We start from the raw sequence: 13990 nt of genomic DNA, 5'->3' as shown, positions 1-13990 counted from the left end.
ATAGAATGATACAACATTTTACACGTATAAAAATCCCACTTTCGTAATATTTTGTTTAGAAAAATACATTTTTGAATTTGAAAAGACGTTTTTTCCTTGATTTGTAATTCAGGCTTCCGCTATCATCCGCTGTATAGCAAATGGCGCTGCTACGAATGGCTTGAGCTGTCAAATCGCATTTATTGTTTACCTGGCGAAAGACGCGTTGTTTGTTGATTATCGGAGGAATTAAAACACATTTTTACTAAAATCCGGTTAAATACAGCGTGTGGTAAGTGTTTTTCCATTATCCAATAAACTACACCTTCCAGTGAACAGCAAAGTAACGTAATTTCCTCCCACCCTTTCCAGTGCGATGGATTTCCAGAACCGTGCCGGTGGCAAAACCGGCGGCGGCGGTGTCGCCTCCTGGTCCGAAAGCAACCGGGATCGGCGCGAGCGGCTCCGCCAGCTCGCCCTCGAAACGATCGACCTGAACAAGGATCCGTACTTTATGAAAAACCATCTCGGCTCGTACGAGTGTAAGCTCTGCCTGACGCTGCACAACAACGAGGGCAGCTACCTGTCCCACACGCAGGGCAAAAAGCATCAGGCCAATCTGGCACGCCGTGCGGCCAAGGAGGCGAAGGAAGCACCGTGGGTCATTCAGCCGGAGAAGCCGCGCATTGAGCCGAAAAAGTTCGTGAAAATTGGTCGGCCCGGTTACCGGGTGACGAAGCAGCGCGATCCGGAGAACGGCCAGCAGTCGCTGCTGTTCCAGATCGACTATCCGGAAATAACGGACGGCATCGTGCCGCGGCACCGGTTCATGTCGGCGTACGAGCAAAAGATAGAGCCGCCGGACCGCAAGTGGCAGTACCTGCTGTTTGCCGCCGAACCGTACGAAACGATCGCGTTCAAGGTGCCGTCTCGCGAGGTGGAGAAAACGGAGGGCAAGTTCTGGACGCACTGGAACAAAAACACGAAGCAATTTTTCCTCCAGTTTTCGTTCAAGCTCGAGCCGAAGATTATACCGCCGCCGCCCCCGAACGTGCACCGCATGCCGCATCCGGGCCGGCCGATGTTTAATCCGGTGCCGCCGCCGCCGATGGGCGTGATGCCGGTACCGGCCCCGCCGCACATGTAAGTGAGGAAGGTCGAGGGGAGGGGAGAGAGAGAAAGGAGGGAACCATTAAACTAATCTTCACGATATCTGTATGGACTAATACATAACTTAAATAACAAAGTGAAACACCAAGTTGTCTATTTTAAGCTAATTGCAATGATGACCTTTAAATTGTAGCTTTAAGAATTCTACAAGAAGTCCCCGGGAAGTGTGTTGTAGTGATGGGAGCTCGGAATCGGACCTACTCGATTCTGTGGTCGGCATCAATTCCGGAGCCGATTCTGGAGTTGACTCTGGAAACGTTTCTGGATTCAGAATCGGAATCGCATTATGCTCCGGCAGCGGAATCAGATTTAACTTCAGAATTGGGATTTGCTCCGGAATGAGAATCAGTTCTTGAATTGAAATAAGAAGTTTTAGACGCGAAATCAGTCCGGAAATCTCCATGAGAATGGTTCGTTAACGATTTGGATTATTTGTGATCATCAGTGCGAAGCATCATTAGACCCAAACGCTAATTCTTATCCAGATGCCGAAACCGATTCTGATTCCGAAGCCGACTCTGATACCGGAGCCAATAACGGAATCGATTCTGGAATTGATTTTACTATCCAGAATCGTTTCCAGAAAACTTCTGAGCTAGGCGGAATCGACTCCGACGAAAACATATTTTTTCCCATCCCTCAGTCGGTTGCCAACCGGTTATGCTATACACAGAGGACTATATCATCTCAAAGATCCTTTTTTGGGACCCATATCGCATGTTTATTTATAGTAGCAGTATTCAGATATGCCTCTATTTAATGGATACTGTCCAAATCTGATGAAAATCTCTTAAAAACCGCGTTCGAGAGGAAGACAGTAAGAATAATGTTTGACCCAATATGTATGAAAGGGTCATGCAGAACTCCCTACATGGAGATGCTGCGTGGTCTGCAAGGGACAGAATGACTCAGACCGTAATATCATTAAAGGCAATCCACAAGAGGACTAGTGTTAGGTCCAAGTGGAGTTGGCAATCATGTGTAGAGATTTTCCAGTTATAAGGCCGGGATAACGGAATTAGTCTGTGAGCTGTAACTGGTTTTGGACACTCCTACAGCAGGTCCTCAAGACCTCAAAGCAGTTCTAGCGCCAGATAGGTAAGAACCTGAAAGCGTATCTAAATCTCACCGATAATGGGTGCTGAAGGCATGCTTCTTCTATTTGGCGTCCTACGTCCCACGAGTACATTGTAGGCTTGAACCCATGACCTCTTGACGGGCATGTTATTACCACTATACACAGGGCGGCCCCTAGGCTGTAGGCTTTCTCTGAATCTGTAAATCGAATATGGTCCTTGGATAACTTTGAAGTAAGCACCTAAAGAAGAACCTAACGGTTTTGTGGCGAAAGTCCATGGAACTGCTCTTCCCTTTATAAGTACCCAATGTACTAACATAAGAACATACCAAATTAAAAGTGTCCACACACTCTGATCAGGAGAAGAGCAGGTCCTCTGGCAAGAATAGATCTTCTTGTAAAGAGTTATTAGAAGAGTCATTCCTCTTGTTTTACAAAAGCCTCAAGATCTTCAGGGAAATTAACCGCCCATAACTTAGTGGGAAGGACAATGTCTTTGCCACTTTTCAGGGCTAGGAATTAGGACCTATTACTATACTAGCCATTGTCATACATTACCCAAGACATGGACATTTCATGAGAACGATAAAACATCCGCCACAACAATCCCGTTCAAACCCCACCTTTGCTTTCTTTCACCAACTTTCCCAAAATACTCTAAAAAGTAAAAAAAACTCCATTTTATTTTTTTTATTATTTTTTATGTTTATTTTTCCTCATTAGTTTTATGAATAATAATAATAATGAATAATCGTAATAATATTGCCGCACCGCTCACGTGTGAGCGTGCGCTTGCGTTTTTTTTGTTTGTTTGCTTGTTTTGTTTCACTTTCACTCCTCTGTTCTGTTTGATGTTATTATTAACGCGGTGTTGCCTTTCTGCGCGTTTGTTTTGCAACTTTTTGTTTGCTCTTCTTCCTTTCTCTACACCACAACGGTTCTCACATTTTGTTTGCTACTATTTGTGTATGTTTTTTTGCTGTTTTTCTTTTACTTTTGTTTTTGCTTTTGTTTGTTTAAACTTATTTTACGTGGATTTCTTCTTCTTCTCTTTGCTTTTTTCAACGTTTCCTACTGTCGCGGCTTTTGCTCGCGCTTCTCCAATTCGTTTCGTTCCACTACTATACCTTAGGTAAAATTTATACAATTTTCACGACACAACATTGCCCTCCGTTCATGGCTTGTCTATTTGTGTGTGTGGTTGTTATCTTATCTCCATTTGAGAATTTCCCATCAGCAAACGGAGAGAGAAAGAGCGAGTCACAGGGAAGAAAAAAAAATCAAATCTACATACACACCCCGCACAGTTCACCAATGAGCGCTGCCAAGGTGACGCGGGTGCTTGACGCACAGTTTTACTTGTTCTGTGCTAAACTTTCTTTAATTCTTTCTACAACTACTACGTTCGAGTTTCGATCCGGGGTTTTTTCTCCCTTTCTCTCTTTCTTTCTCTTTGCTATCCTTTTTCATTTTTTCACTTCCTTCGCTACTACAATTCTCACTTACTAATGTGTTCTTCTGTTTACTCTGCAGTTCTCTTCCACGTTTTAAATTCACAACAGCTTTCACACTGCTTTAATGTGTTTCGTCTCACGTCAAATATTGCGTTATAATTAGTTTTTGGTATATTTACAAAAAAAAACGGTTTCACCGACCCCTCCTCTTCCCACCATGACTTTTCCTTCAAAGGGCCCGCGCGAAAAGAGGGGAGGGGGGGGGGAGCGGAAAGAAGATGTGTGATCATCTCCGTGTTCCAGTTCAATGTTTTAAAAAATGTCATGTTTCTTGCGTTCATGTTCAAATGTTTTCGCTTTTGTTTTTATCTCATTTGTCTCCTTCTTTCTTTAACTTCTTTCCTTAGTCACGGACGTTTTTCTTTATCGTTTGTTATGTTTTCGTCTTTGTTTTTTTCACTCTGTTTTCTTTACAACTTCTTTCTTATCGCTTCTTCGCTTCCTCGTCACTCTTCCTGTTTTCTTTTTCATTCCCTTCTTTTTATCACTAAACAATATATTTACAAAGTTTTACATGCATGCAAGACGACACACTCACAGTAGGCGCGTCACCAATTAGCCTTAAACACTACTTGTGTCTGGGGAAGGATGATGGGGAAGGAGGAGGAGGAGGAGCAGGGTTTCTTTTCCACATTTTGCATTATCATGCGAGTAGCTCCACTTTCTATACTTTACCGAATGATTTTTGTATGCGTGTGTGTACGTGTTTTAGAGGAAAGTAACGGATACGGAAGGCATGGGAGTAGTCGTCTCTAGTCGCTAAAGATGAACTTAACACGTAAAACAAATCTTTTTCAAACAAACACATTCATCCATCCATGAAGCACTTTTGCACCAAATGAAGGTGCGTTTTTTGTTGTTGTTCAACTCTAGTTTGCTGCTCTTACAAGCTACTCTACAATGTCACGATTTCCGTAATGTTTCTTCTTCTTTTTTGCTTTGTTTTAGTTACTTCCACTCTTTTCGTTTTTTTTCTCTTTGATTGCACAACATTCATTTGCCTAGTTGAAAACACGCAAACGAACCTTTTTTTGTCTCATTTTTGTATCATTTCACACATTTTGTTTCTTTAGGGTTTTCTGGATGGAAGATATTCTTATGTTTTTTTTTTGTTTTAGGATTGGAAAATAGCTCGCGTTTTAGTTAGAAAGGGAAGGGAAATGAGAGGGAATGGGAGAGAAAACAAGAATTCATCTACAGTTTCACAACGTTTACGACCGAGCTCTGACGCGTTCGGTGACATTTTTGTTTTTAGTAGTATTTTTTCCACAGGTTTTTTAGTACACACTACCAGTATCTGCTTACTACAGGGGCGCTTGCCACCAGTTTTCTTTTTCGCTCGTCACTTTCTATATTGCTTTTAAGATTTCATGCATCAACCTTTGCTCCCACCCCCCCAACCCCCCTTGCTCGTGTGTGTATGTATGTGTGATCTGTGTGTGATCGTGTGGGAGCGACATCTATTACATAGTAGTTCTCCTGCTGCAATCGCTTGCGTCTATAAGACCTAATATTCCTATTCCGTTCCGCATCCTTTGGGACTTCGCATGGTCGTTACTCAACCCTCCCATTCTCGTTTAAAACCCACAGACACACCACAATCATTGTAACACATGCTCGCGATACGATCGCACACTTTCGTCCTTCTCGTTGCTAAAACCACGCACGCATCCTCACACTCATTTCCTTGCTACTAATGTCGAATCAGTCATACTAAGAGAGAAAGCTCCTCGATCACTTTCTATGCTGAGATTCACCTCTCTTACACACTCACAAACACACATGAACAAACAATTACACGGATTTCCTATGCCTGGGGGCGTTTGATAAGCGGATAAGACTCTCTCTCATTTCCACATACCTCAAAGAGTGATCTAATGACGATATGCAATGTCACGGAATGAAACAAAGGAAAGAGAAAGTGGAAAACACAAAGATACTCACAACTACAACACTTTTCTGCTCTAATGTACTGTTTTAGTGTGTGTGAGTGTGCTGTTTTGTTCGCTTGTCTCCTTTTACACGTTTAGTTTTGCTGAGTTCTACAAATTTTTTTACCTAGTCTTTGCGCTCGCTTTCCGCTTCTTATTTTTGTTCGTTACACATTTGCACACTATTCTAGGCTTTACTTGTCTATTGGTTTACAATGTTTTGTTTATTCTTCTTTCGCTCTATTCTGCTTCCTTCTCCTCCTCCTGCATCCTCCGTTACAAATACCCTGTAGAAGCCAAAGAAATGGAACTGCGAATGTAACGAACCAGCCAGGTTCGGCGACAACGTGACTTTTAAAGTTTAATCAACCATTTGAGTGGTAGTAGATTCATGTCTTGAGTTTACTCTAGTGTTGTGTGGTTTGAATCTGTGTGTATGCCTGTCTGTGTGTCTGTGCTTAGTTTACTCTGCAATATATTATTTGGTGGGTTTTCTTATGTGTTGTGTATGACCTGTATGAGGCGCTACAGAGAGAGATTAGCTAATAGAGAAAACGAAAGAAACGAGTGAAGTTCTGTGCAGCGTGTTGTGTGTGATTTAATTGCATTAGACGATGAGTTTGACAATGAAACAAAAGCAAACCCCCTAAAGCCCTGTTCCTTTGCTATGGCGTGTGCTTTCGGTTTTACAATTGTAGTAAATAGTCTATGCGAGTCTGTACAATCGTTCCGAGTTTCTCTCCTGGAGCTCCCAAACCTCGTGCTGAAAGGCTCAACTTGGACGTTAGCGCGCCAAATACTTATACAATGCTTTCTGTGATTGTGTGTGTGTTTTCTCTCTCTCTGTAAATGGAACGGGTACAATTATGGCACGGCTAACACGGTACTAGCGGCGCTTCCATCCGACGTTTATTGCGCTTCTCAACGATTGGGCAGGAAAAAGAGATAAATAGAGAGAGATCTAGCGAGCGAGCGAGTAACCCTGCAGCGCAGTGAAACATCGCAGTCTTTAAAACACTCCATCTACTGTTTTATGAGATGATTAAAAAGAAATTCAACGTTCGCTGCTTGTGCCACGTCGTGGTTGAGATTCTCAAGTGCTCTAAATGATCCTACCGCACGATGGGTAGTAAGTGTCTGTTGGTGTGTTTGTGTGTTAATTACCTATAGCTATACATCTCAATATGCGCTGCTAAACGTAATGTTACGTTAAGTAACGCCTCTACTAGTCAATGTGTCACTGTGAAGGAATGGCGTCTCTTTCTCTCTCTTAAAAAAAGCAAATCGATCGATGATCGTGAGATGATCTGTCCCACTGTGTGAGTGCCATCCAACGCTCTGTGTGATACTTGATCTCCGAATCTTCCAGAAAGGGGAAACATTGGGGGATTTGATTTTTTGTTTGTTCTGCCTACACTTTTACACAACGATTAGCGCGATCTTACAAAACATGCTCCATAAAACGTAAGAAACATACACATACATACATACACACACACACTGACGGGGTAAACCGAAAAGTACGGCGCAAAACGGAAAGTAACTCCTATGTATATCACAATATCTAGAACATCCTATGCTGCGGGAAGCAGACGACGAACCCCCCTCACCTAGGGGCTTCACGTGGAGGCGCTCGGCCGTACCGTTGCTGCCGAGGCTGACGTCACTACGACGGCCGGCACCGAAGATGGCACCGAGGACGCGGAAGTAGGCGCCGACGATGACGCCGCTGACGCTGACGATGCTACCGAGGAGGAAGCAGGCGCTGACGCTGACGTTGACGTAGCGGACGACATGGAAGAAGTCGGCACGGAAGTCGATGGTGCAACGGACGCCACCGGCAATGGCAGTATGATCGTCTCGTGACGATGCTCTCGCTTTGCCTTATGACCACCGCCGCCACCACCGCTAGAAGTTCCACCGCTCTTTCGGCGCTTCCGCTTCGAGTCCCGCTGGAACGCCACATTGCCCGGATCGTCCGCCAGCTGCGGATACTTGTGGATGCTGTGTATGTCCACCCCGATCCATCCGTCCACATCGCCGTGCGAGATTAGCTCCTCCTTCTCCTCCTCCGTCCAATCGCCACGGCCCTGGAATCCGGCCGCTACCAGCTGCTTCTCCAGCTCCCACGCCCGCTCGACCGCCCGTTTGTGCGCGTGCTTCAAAATCCGATGACGTTCCTGCTCAGGATCAACTCCGTACTTGATGATCACGACCGCGTCGGGACCGTGCAGACGCAGTTCCTTCCCATTCGCTCCACCATGATCGTTGATTTCGTGCGCGGAAATGTTAAACATACCGCCAAGCCGGCGCAACTCCTCCGTATCATCGCGCAGCTTCATCACGTTGTCCTTCACGAAGTAGAACACGTCCTGATCGTGGATGCTGAAGTGCAGATCGAGGAAGTGAGAGTTGTTGAACACGGACGACACCACGTCCTGCACCACACTGTTCGAACCATCCACCACGCTCACCAGCGCCCGGCCATCGATGCGCGAGATCAGCACACCCTCCCCGAACACGCCGCGCCGGTAGGCAACGCGCGGCAGCAAGTTGCGCGTCTTCAGCTCCATCTTCAGCAGCGGCTTCGGGATGAACCCAAAGTCGGCAAACTTCTCGTCCACCTTCTCCACGATGCACTGCAGCCCGGACATGACGCCAAAGTCGGGCGCCAGCTGGGGCGACTTGATCGTGGCCGTCGGCCGGTAGATCATGTCCCGCGTGTACCGCGATCCCTGCATCTTCGTCACGTCGTACCCGAACAGCTTCAGCCAGGAGCGCAGATCGTTCATGTAGTTACCCTCCGGTTCGCGCCGATTGATCGGATCATTGTTGTGGAACCGGTAGATAAACACGTCCGTCGGGTGGCGCATCTCCGTCGCCAGCTGCTCCCAGGCCGGTGTCATCCACTGGCCCACGCCCGTATCGTACAGCCGCTGCTCCATGTACACTAGCCGCGTGTTGGGATCGAGCAGTCCACCGTGGAAATCAATTGGCACGAACAGTCCCGGATTGGTGTCCTTCACAATCTTGCCAAACGGAGTGCGGCGGATCTCCTTCACGATCGCACCACCGACATCGAACAGTGCAATCGGTGAACCGTTCTGATCCGTAGCCACGTAGTACCGCTGATCACCCGTCTCGATGGCGATCAACATGTGCCGATCGTCGTACAGCAGTCTAGATGTACGGCCCGCCTTCGGGTAGTGGATGTGCGTGATCAGCTCCGGTGCGTTCAGATTCGCGTAGAAGTACTGCGTCACATTGCCCTTCTCATCGTGGCACGCCACAAGCCGGCCGAGATCATCGTAGAAGTACCACGTCTGGAACCGATCACGCTCCATCGCATGGATCAACTGACCCCGGTTGTTGTAGCGATACTTCTGCTCACCTCGGCGCACTACGTATCCACGTGCATCGTAGCTATTGAACTCAACATCTCCAACCTGCACCACCCGATCACCCGTATCGTAGCCGAGATTCGTCTTATCACCCTGCTCCAGAATGCCAATGATGTTACCATTCTCATCGTACACGTACTTCCAGCTGTTCGTGCCGACCACCTCCATCACGTGCCCGTCCGCGTTGTAGTTCACCTTGTCGAGAGAAGTAGACCGGCCCACCATCACCTTGTGCGTGCGGATACGGTTCCGTAGATCGTAATCCAGCTCCAGACGGTACACATCGAACGACTTGATGTTGATCAGCACACTCTTCACCCGGCCATGCTCGTCAAAGTCCGTAATCGTGAAGAATTGCTTCGAAGTGTCCTGCACCACGGTACGATTGAAGGCGTTGCGGGTGATGCGCAGATCGCTCACCGCATCCAGCGTACCTTGAGCCGGCCCGTACTTGAACCTCACGATCGGTAGCTCCTTCCCGTTCACATCCATCTCGATGCCACTGAGCCTGGCATTGCCATCGTACTGGTACTTGAAGTGTGCCGACGCCAGTCCACTCTTCGAGCCAAACTTCAGCTTCTCGTCCTTCAACACCCCGGCATGGTACTTGAACTCGCGCCGCAACTCAAATCCAGGTTCGAGCACCTCCACTTGCTTCACCAGACTCGTGCTCTCCTGGTACGTGTACTGCGTGGAGGACAACCCGGCCAGGATCGTCTCCAACCTTCCAGCACTGTCATGCACGAACGCCACCTTCCCGCTCTGATGTGGATGAATCTTCGCCAGTATCTGTCCCTCATCGCTGTACAGAATCTCAAACGGATGTCGATTGATCGGCGAATAGTACTGATACTTGAAGAACCCAAGCGAAGTTTGCAGCGAGAACGCGTGAATGTGTCCGCGTGGAGTCGTGAGGGATTGTAGCGCACCCGCATCATCGTACTGCAGCAGATAGTCCGACCGGCGCGGTGTCGTCACCTTGAGCGGCAAACTACTGAACGTGTCCTTGAACGCGTACACGATCGAGCTGCCGTCACCGTACTTGATCTCGTTCAGCCGACCGGCCCGATCGAACGTGTATTCCTCCTTCAGGTTGCCCCACTTCCACGAGATCAACCGGCCAAACCGATCGTACTCCAGATCGACGTCCGCGTACTCGCCCGACTGTGGTCTGTACGCGATCGGGCGCGATGACTTATCGTACGTAACGTTCAGCAGCTCTGTCTTATCGTCCACAGAGACTGTGATCGAGGATGTGTCCTTCTCGTACTCGAACGTGAGCAGATTTTCTCCGTTTACGCGCAACTTCCTTCCAACCTGTGTGAGTGTGCGAGCATTCTTGCCCCTCACCGGTACATGGCGGATGAAGTAACGCCACTCGAAGCGATTCGAAAGATCACCATTGATCTCTGTGCGTTGTTTCGAGGGTACCGGGTAGCTTTCACCGAGAAGTGGATCAACTTCCGCAAGCAGTACGTACGGGACAGACTCAACCGACACGGCGTTACCCCAGGGGGAAACGCTCGTAGTACCACCGTCGAGCATTACCGTCGTCTTGGTAGCCGCTTCTCCCACCTTCGACACCACCGACGAGCCCTGGATCAGCATCGACACTTCGCGCTGCGAGTTCTCCGTCACCTTCACGGTGGCGCCCTGCACGCTCAGATCAAACGTCAGATCAATCACCTTGCCAGTGGGCGTCACCGCCGACGTTAGCCTTCCAAACTCATCGTAATTGTACACGTACGACCGACCAGTCGAATCAAGCTTCGTCTTCAGCAGCCCAGTAGGCCCGTGGTACTCGAACGTCACGTTGTAGTTGTCCGGTGTGTTTAGCTCGTGCAGCATCTTCATGCGCGTCATGCGCAGCCGACACTTTTGACCCTTCGTGTTCTCGATCGAGTTCACCTGGGAGGTGTAGTCGCGCAGCAGGAACACCTTGTTTCCAGCCGCATCCGTCACCGTGCTCAGCTTGCCGTTCGAGGTGTTCACGTTGTACAGGAAGCTGTACACCGTCTCGCCCGTCATGATGTTCTTCGTTGCAATGTGCTGGCCGAAGCGATTGAAGACGTAGATCTCCTGTGCGTTCGGGGCGTAGATCTCGTACTCCTTGGAGGTTCCCGCTTCCGGAAGACTTGAAATAACGGAGCGGATGCGATAGTTGGCCTGATCCGCGATGTGGACATGTCCGTCTGGTGTCACAGTAATGGCAGAGATAGTGTTAAACTTCGCACTGATCGCTAGGTAGTGGTCGGCTTCATAGCAATCGCATCCTCGCTCGAGACAGTTACACTTTGACTCTGCACCGGCGTATGGAGATATCTTCCCGTCTGTTCCGATCACGCGGATACGATTGATGCGCTGAGAGTCACTTTCCGCCACGTAAAGATCACCAGAAGGAGCAAAGGCAATGCTCTGCGGCATAACGAGTGTTGCGTGGATCGCAAGATCTGTGTCGTAGCTGAGCGAAGCAACAGAGGACGCTCCACTTACACCCGTGCTAACACCCGTGCCGGATCCACCAGCAGTGGCACAATGCATCGGCCTTCCAGCAATGACTCTAACTCGACCGTCCGGTGTCATTCGCAGGATCATATGATCGTCGATTATATGCAGCGTATCATCAAGCGGATTGATCGTCAGTTCTGTCGGCCAACGCAGATGCATCTCCTCAATCTTCAGAGTACCCTCACACGGGATCGGCTTCCAGTGGGACTTGTGCATATGGTTACCGATCAGTGTGCTGATCACACCGTCACGATCCACCATGCGAATGTTTGTACCATCGGCAAAGTACAGAATGTTGTCAGACGAGATCGCAACACCCTTCGGATAGGCAAGCTTCGCATCCCGAGCCAGTCCGCCATCTCCACAGTGAGCTTCGTCGCCGGGAAGACAGCGTTCGCCACTGCCCACCACCGGCTCCCAGTTGTGATCGGGATCGTGCGTATCGTCCTTGTTGCGCACCTTGATGATCTGATGCGACTCGGGGTCCGAAACGTACAGCGATCCATCCAGCGGACTCAACGCCATATGATAGCGGTAAGAAACGCGCGTCGCATTCAGCTTCACCACCGTCCGTACCGTACCGTCGATCATGATCCGTCGGATGTAGTTAAAGTCCCCAACGTAAAGACTACCGTCCGGGGCTGCCGCTAGCGCAACCGGCGCCAGCAGTCGCTGCTTCGTCGCCACACCATTACAATCGCCACACTCGAGCGGTCGCTGATGTCCATCGCCCATCGCGGTCAGTATAACGCGCGGCTTGTGCTTCAGGTAAATGTTCGACCCATCGCCCTTCTGCAGGATGCCCTCGTGGAAGTTGTACCGATGGTGAATGTCCAGGTTCCAGCCTCCCACCTCCGAGATGCTCATGTCGTGCCCGCTCAGCTTCGTCGTCTGCACGTCCCACACCACGTCCTTGCAGTCGGTGTACTGGTAGCCCACCTTAACGACCGCAGTCGTGATGCCGTACACACGCTGCCGGTAGATGTTGAGCCGATTCCAGGGGTAGGTGAACTTAATGCCAGGGTCCGCTTCAAACACACGCTCGAACAGAATGCCCTCGATAGTGATGCGCAGGTAGATGAGCTTCAGGGTCGGCGGGATCACGTCCGGTGTGAGCTGCAGCTTGATCGTCGACAGATAGCCCGCCGCACGGGAGCTATGGTAGACAAGGTTTAGCCCAGTTCCGGGGATGGCGAGCGATTCCTGGATGACTTGAGACTCTGCCAAGATGGCACTACGATCAGGGCAAGCTCCCTGGAATCCATGCTTCCACGTGGCCAACACAACCGGCTTCATCAGATCGTAGTCGTGCGAAAAGCAAGTGTGCGGTGGCCCATGGTGCGATTTGTCGTCCGAGGTGGACATCACAACCGTGTCGATGATGACGACCTCATTCCACGGCACCTGGACGATGCGCGTCTGCGGTCGGAAGGGCGAGCGGCCAAACTGGAGCGTGATGGCACCGCCACCGTTCACCATCAGATCGAACCACCCATCGTCCCGGGTTAGGGTGAAGCCTTCCAGCGGGGTCGAGGTGCTGACACGCACTCCGACCAGTCCCATGTTGAGCGAGGTAACTACGCGCCCACGTATGACGGCGGAACGGCTGTAAGGGACAAAACCAGAAACCATATTAGAGTGTTATCTTGCATTTGGGGAAAGCGGGCAGTTGTGGTCCCTCCGGGGACGTGTACGGACATTTGCGAGCGAATTCTCTCTGGAGCAGCTGCTCCCGAGAGTCCTGAGCTTCTCTAGTCTTGAATTCTATAAAATCTTAATTGCTAAAAACAGCTTTTTCACAAAGGACAAACAGTTGGAGATTTGTTGGAGCGAAATGCGGTTGTTGGGGAGATGTTGTTGTTGTTGGGAAGAAAATGAATGCGATAAAATTAAACATAATTGAACGCGATTTTGTAGTGTCGTATCAAGCTAAAGGAAGGAACCAAAAAATCGCTACTCTAAATCGCATGCAAAGCCTGTAACTGAATTAAGCGAAATGATGTTGCGTTCGTGATACACACAAACATCGTAATCTACGCGGCACTCTGGCAGTCCCTTGGAATTCGGCGAGCTCCAATGGTCCGCTGGACTCCCTTTCCGGAACGATAAATAAATGAACTGATAATAGAATTAAGCGTTCAACGTACGGCATGGTACAAAAACATTACGTGACCAGCCGGGTCCTAAAACAAGCGAATTCGTAACAAAAAAACCCAAACAAAAAACCAAAAAACATGGCCGCTAATGCATCCACGCAAGCTGAAAAGTATATTTTCTATGTAATAGCATTAAAATGTTCAAACATGACATAAACGCACACACACACACTTTCGGACAACGTACAGCTACAATTTAGGTGGCAACATGCGTTCTCCACGCGATAATGTGCAATATCTGACCCGCTTTTCC

The 13990-nt window shown here is 48.8% G+C and overlaps 2 protein-coding genes across 9 annotated transcripts in view; one reads left to right on the top strand and one right to left on the bottom strand.

Moving 5' to 3' along the window:
* The first annotated feature begins 150 nt into the window (after nucleotides 1-150).
* On the top strand, nucleotides 151-1231 carry LOC120904069 (splicing factor 3A subunit 2). The gene is made up of 2 exons (XM_040313797.1): nucleotides 151-271; nucleotides 352-1231. The coding sequence occupies exon 2, from the start codon at nucleotides 356-358 to the stop codon at nucleotides 1124-1126; it is 771 nt and encodes a 256-aa protein (XP_040169731.1). The 5' UTR covers nucleotides 151-271; nucleotides 352-355; the 3' UTR covers nucleotides 1127-1231.
* A 1978-nt stretch (nucleotides 1232-3209) lies between these two features.
* LOC120903644 (teneurin-m) overlaps nucleotides 3210-13990 on the bottom strand; it is a 520615-nt gene continuing 509834 nt past the window's right edge. For all 8 annotated transcript variants that reach the window (XM_040313191.1, XM_040313195.1, XM_040313192.1 and 5 more), the window contains one exon: nucleotides 3210-13187. In XM_040313191.1, coding sequence (XP_040169125.1) covers nucleotides 7292-13187 — 5896 coding nt within the window. In that variant the 3' untranslated portion in view covers nucleotides 3210-7291. The remainder of the gene's footprint in view (nucleotides 13188-13990) is intronic.

The sequence above is a fragment of the Anopheles arabiensis genome, chromosome 3, assembly GCF_016920715.1.
Source record: "Anopheles arabiensis isolate DONGOLA chromosome 3, AaraD3, whole genome shotgun sequence".
NCBI classification, from domain to species: Eukaryota; Metazoa; Arthropoda; class Insecta; order Diptera; family Culicidae; genus Anopheles; species Anopheles arabiensis.
Note: the sequence above shows the minus strand (reverse complement) of the source record. Positions and strands in the feature narration are given on the sequence as shown.

Bases quoted from the DNA above. Each gene is read 5' to 3' on its own strand.
- LOC120904069 (XM_040313797.1), top strand. From the start codon at position 356: ATGGATTTCCAGAACCGTGCCGGTGGCAAAACCGGCGGCGGCGGTGTC.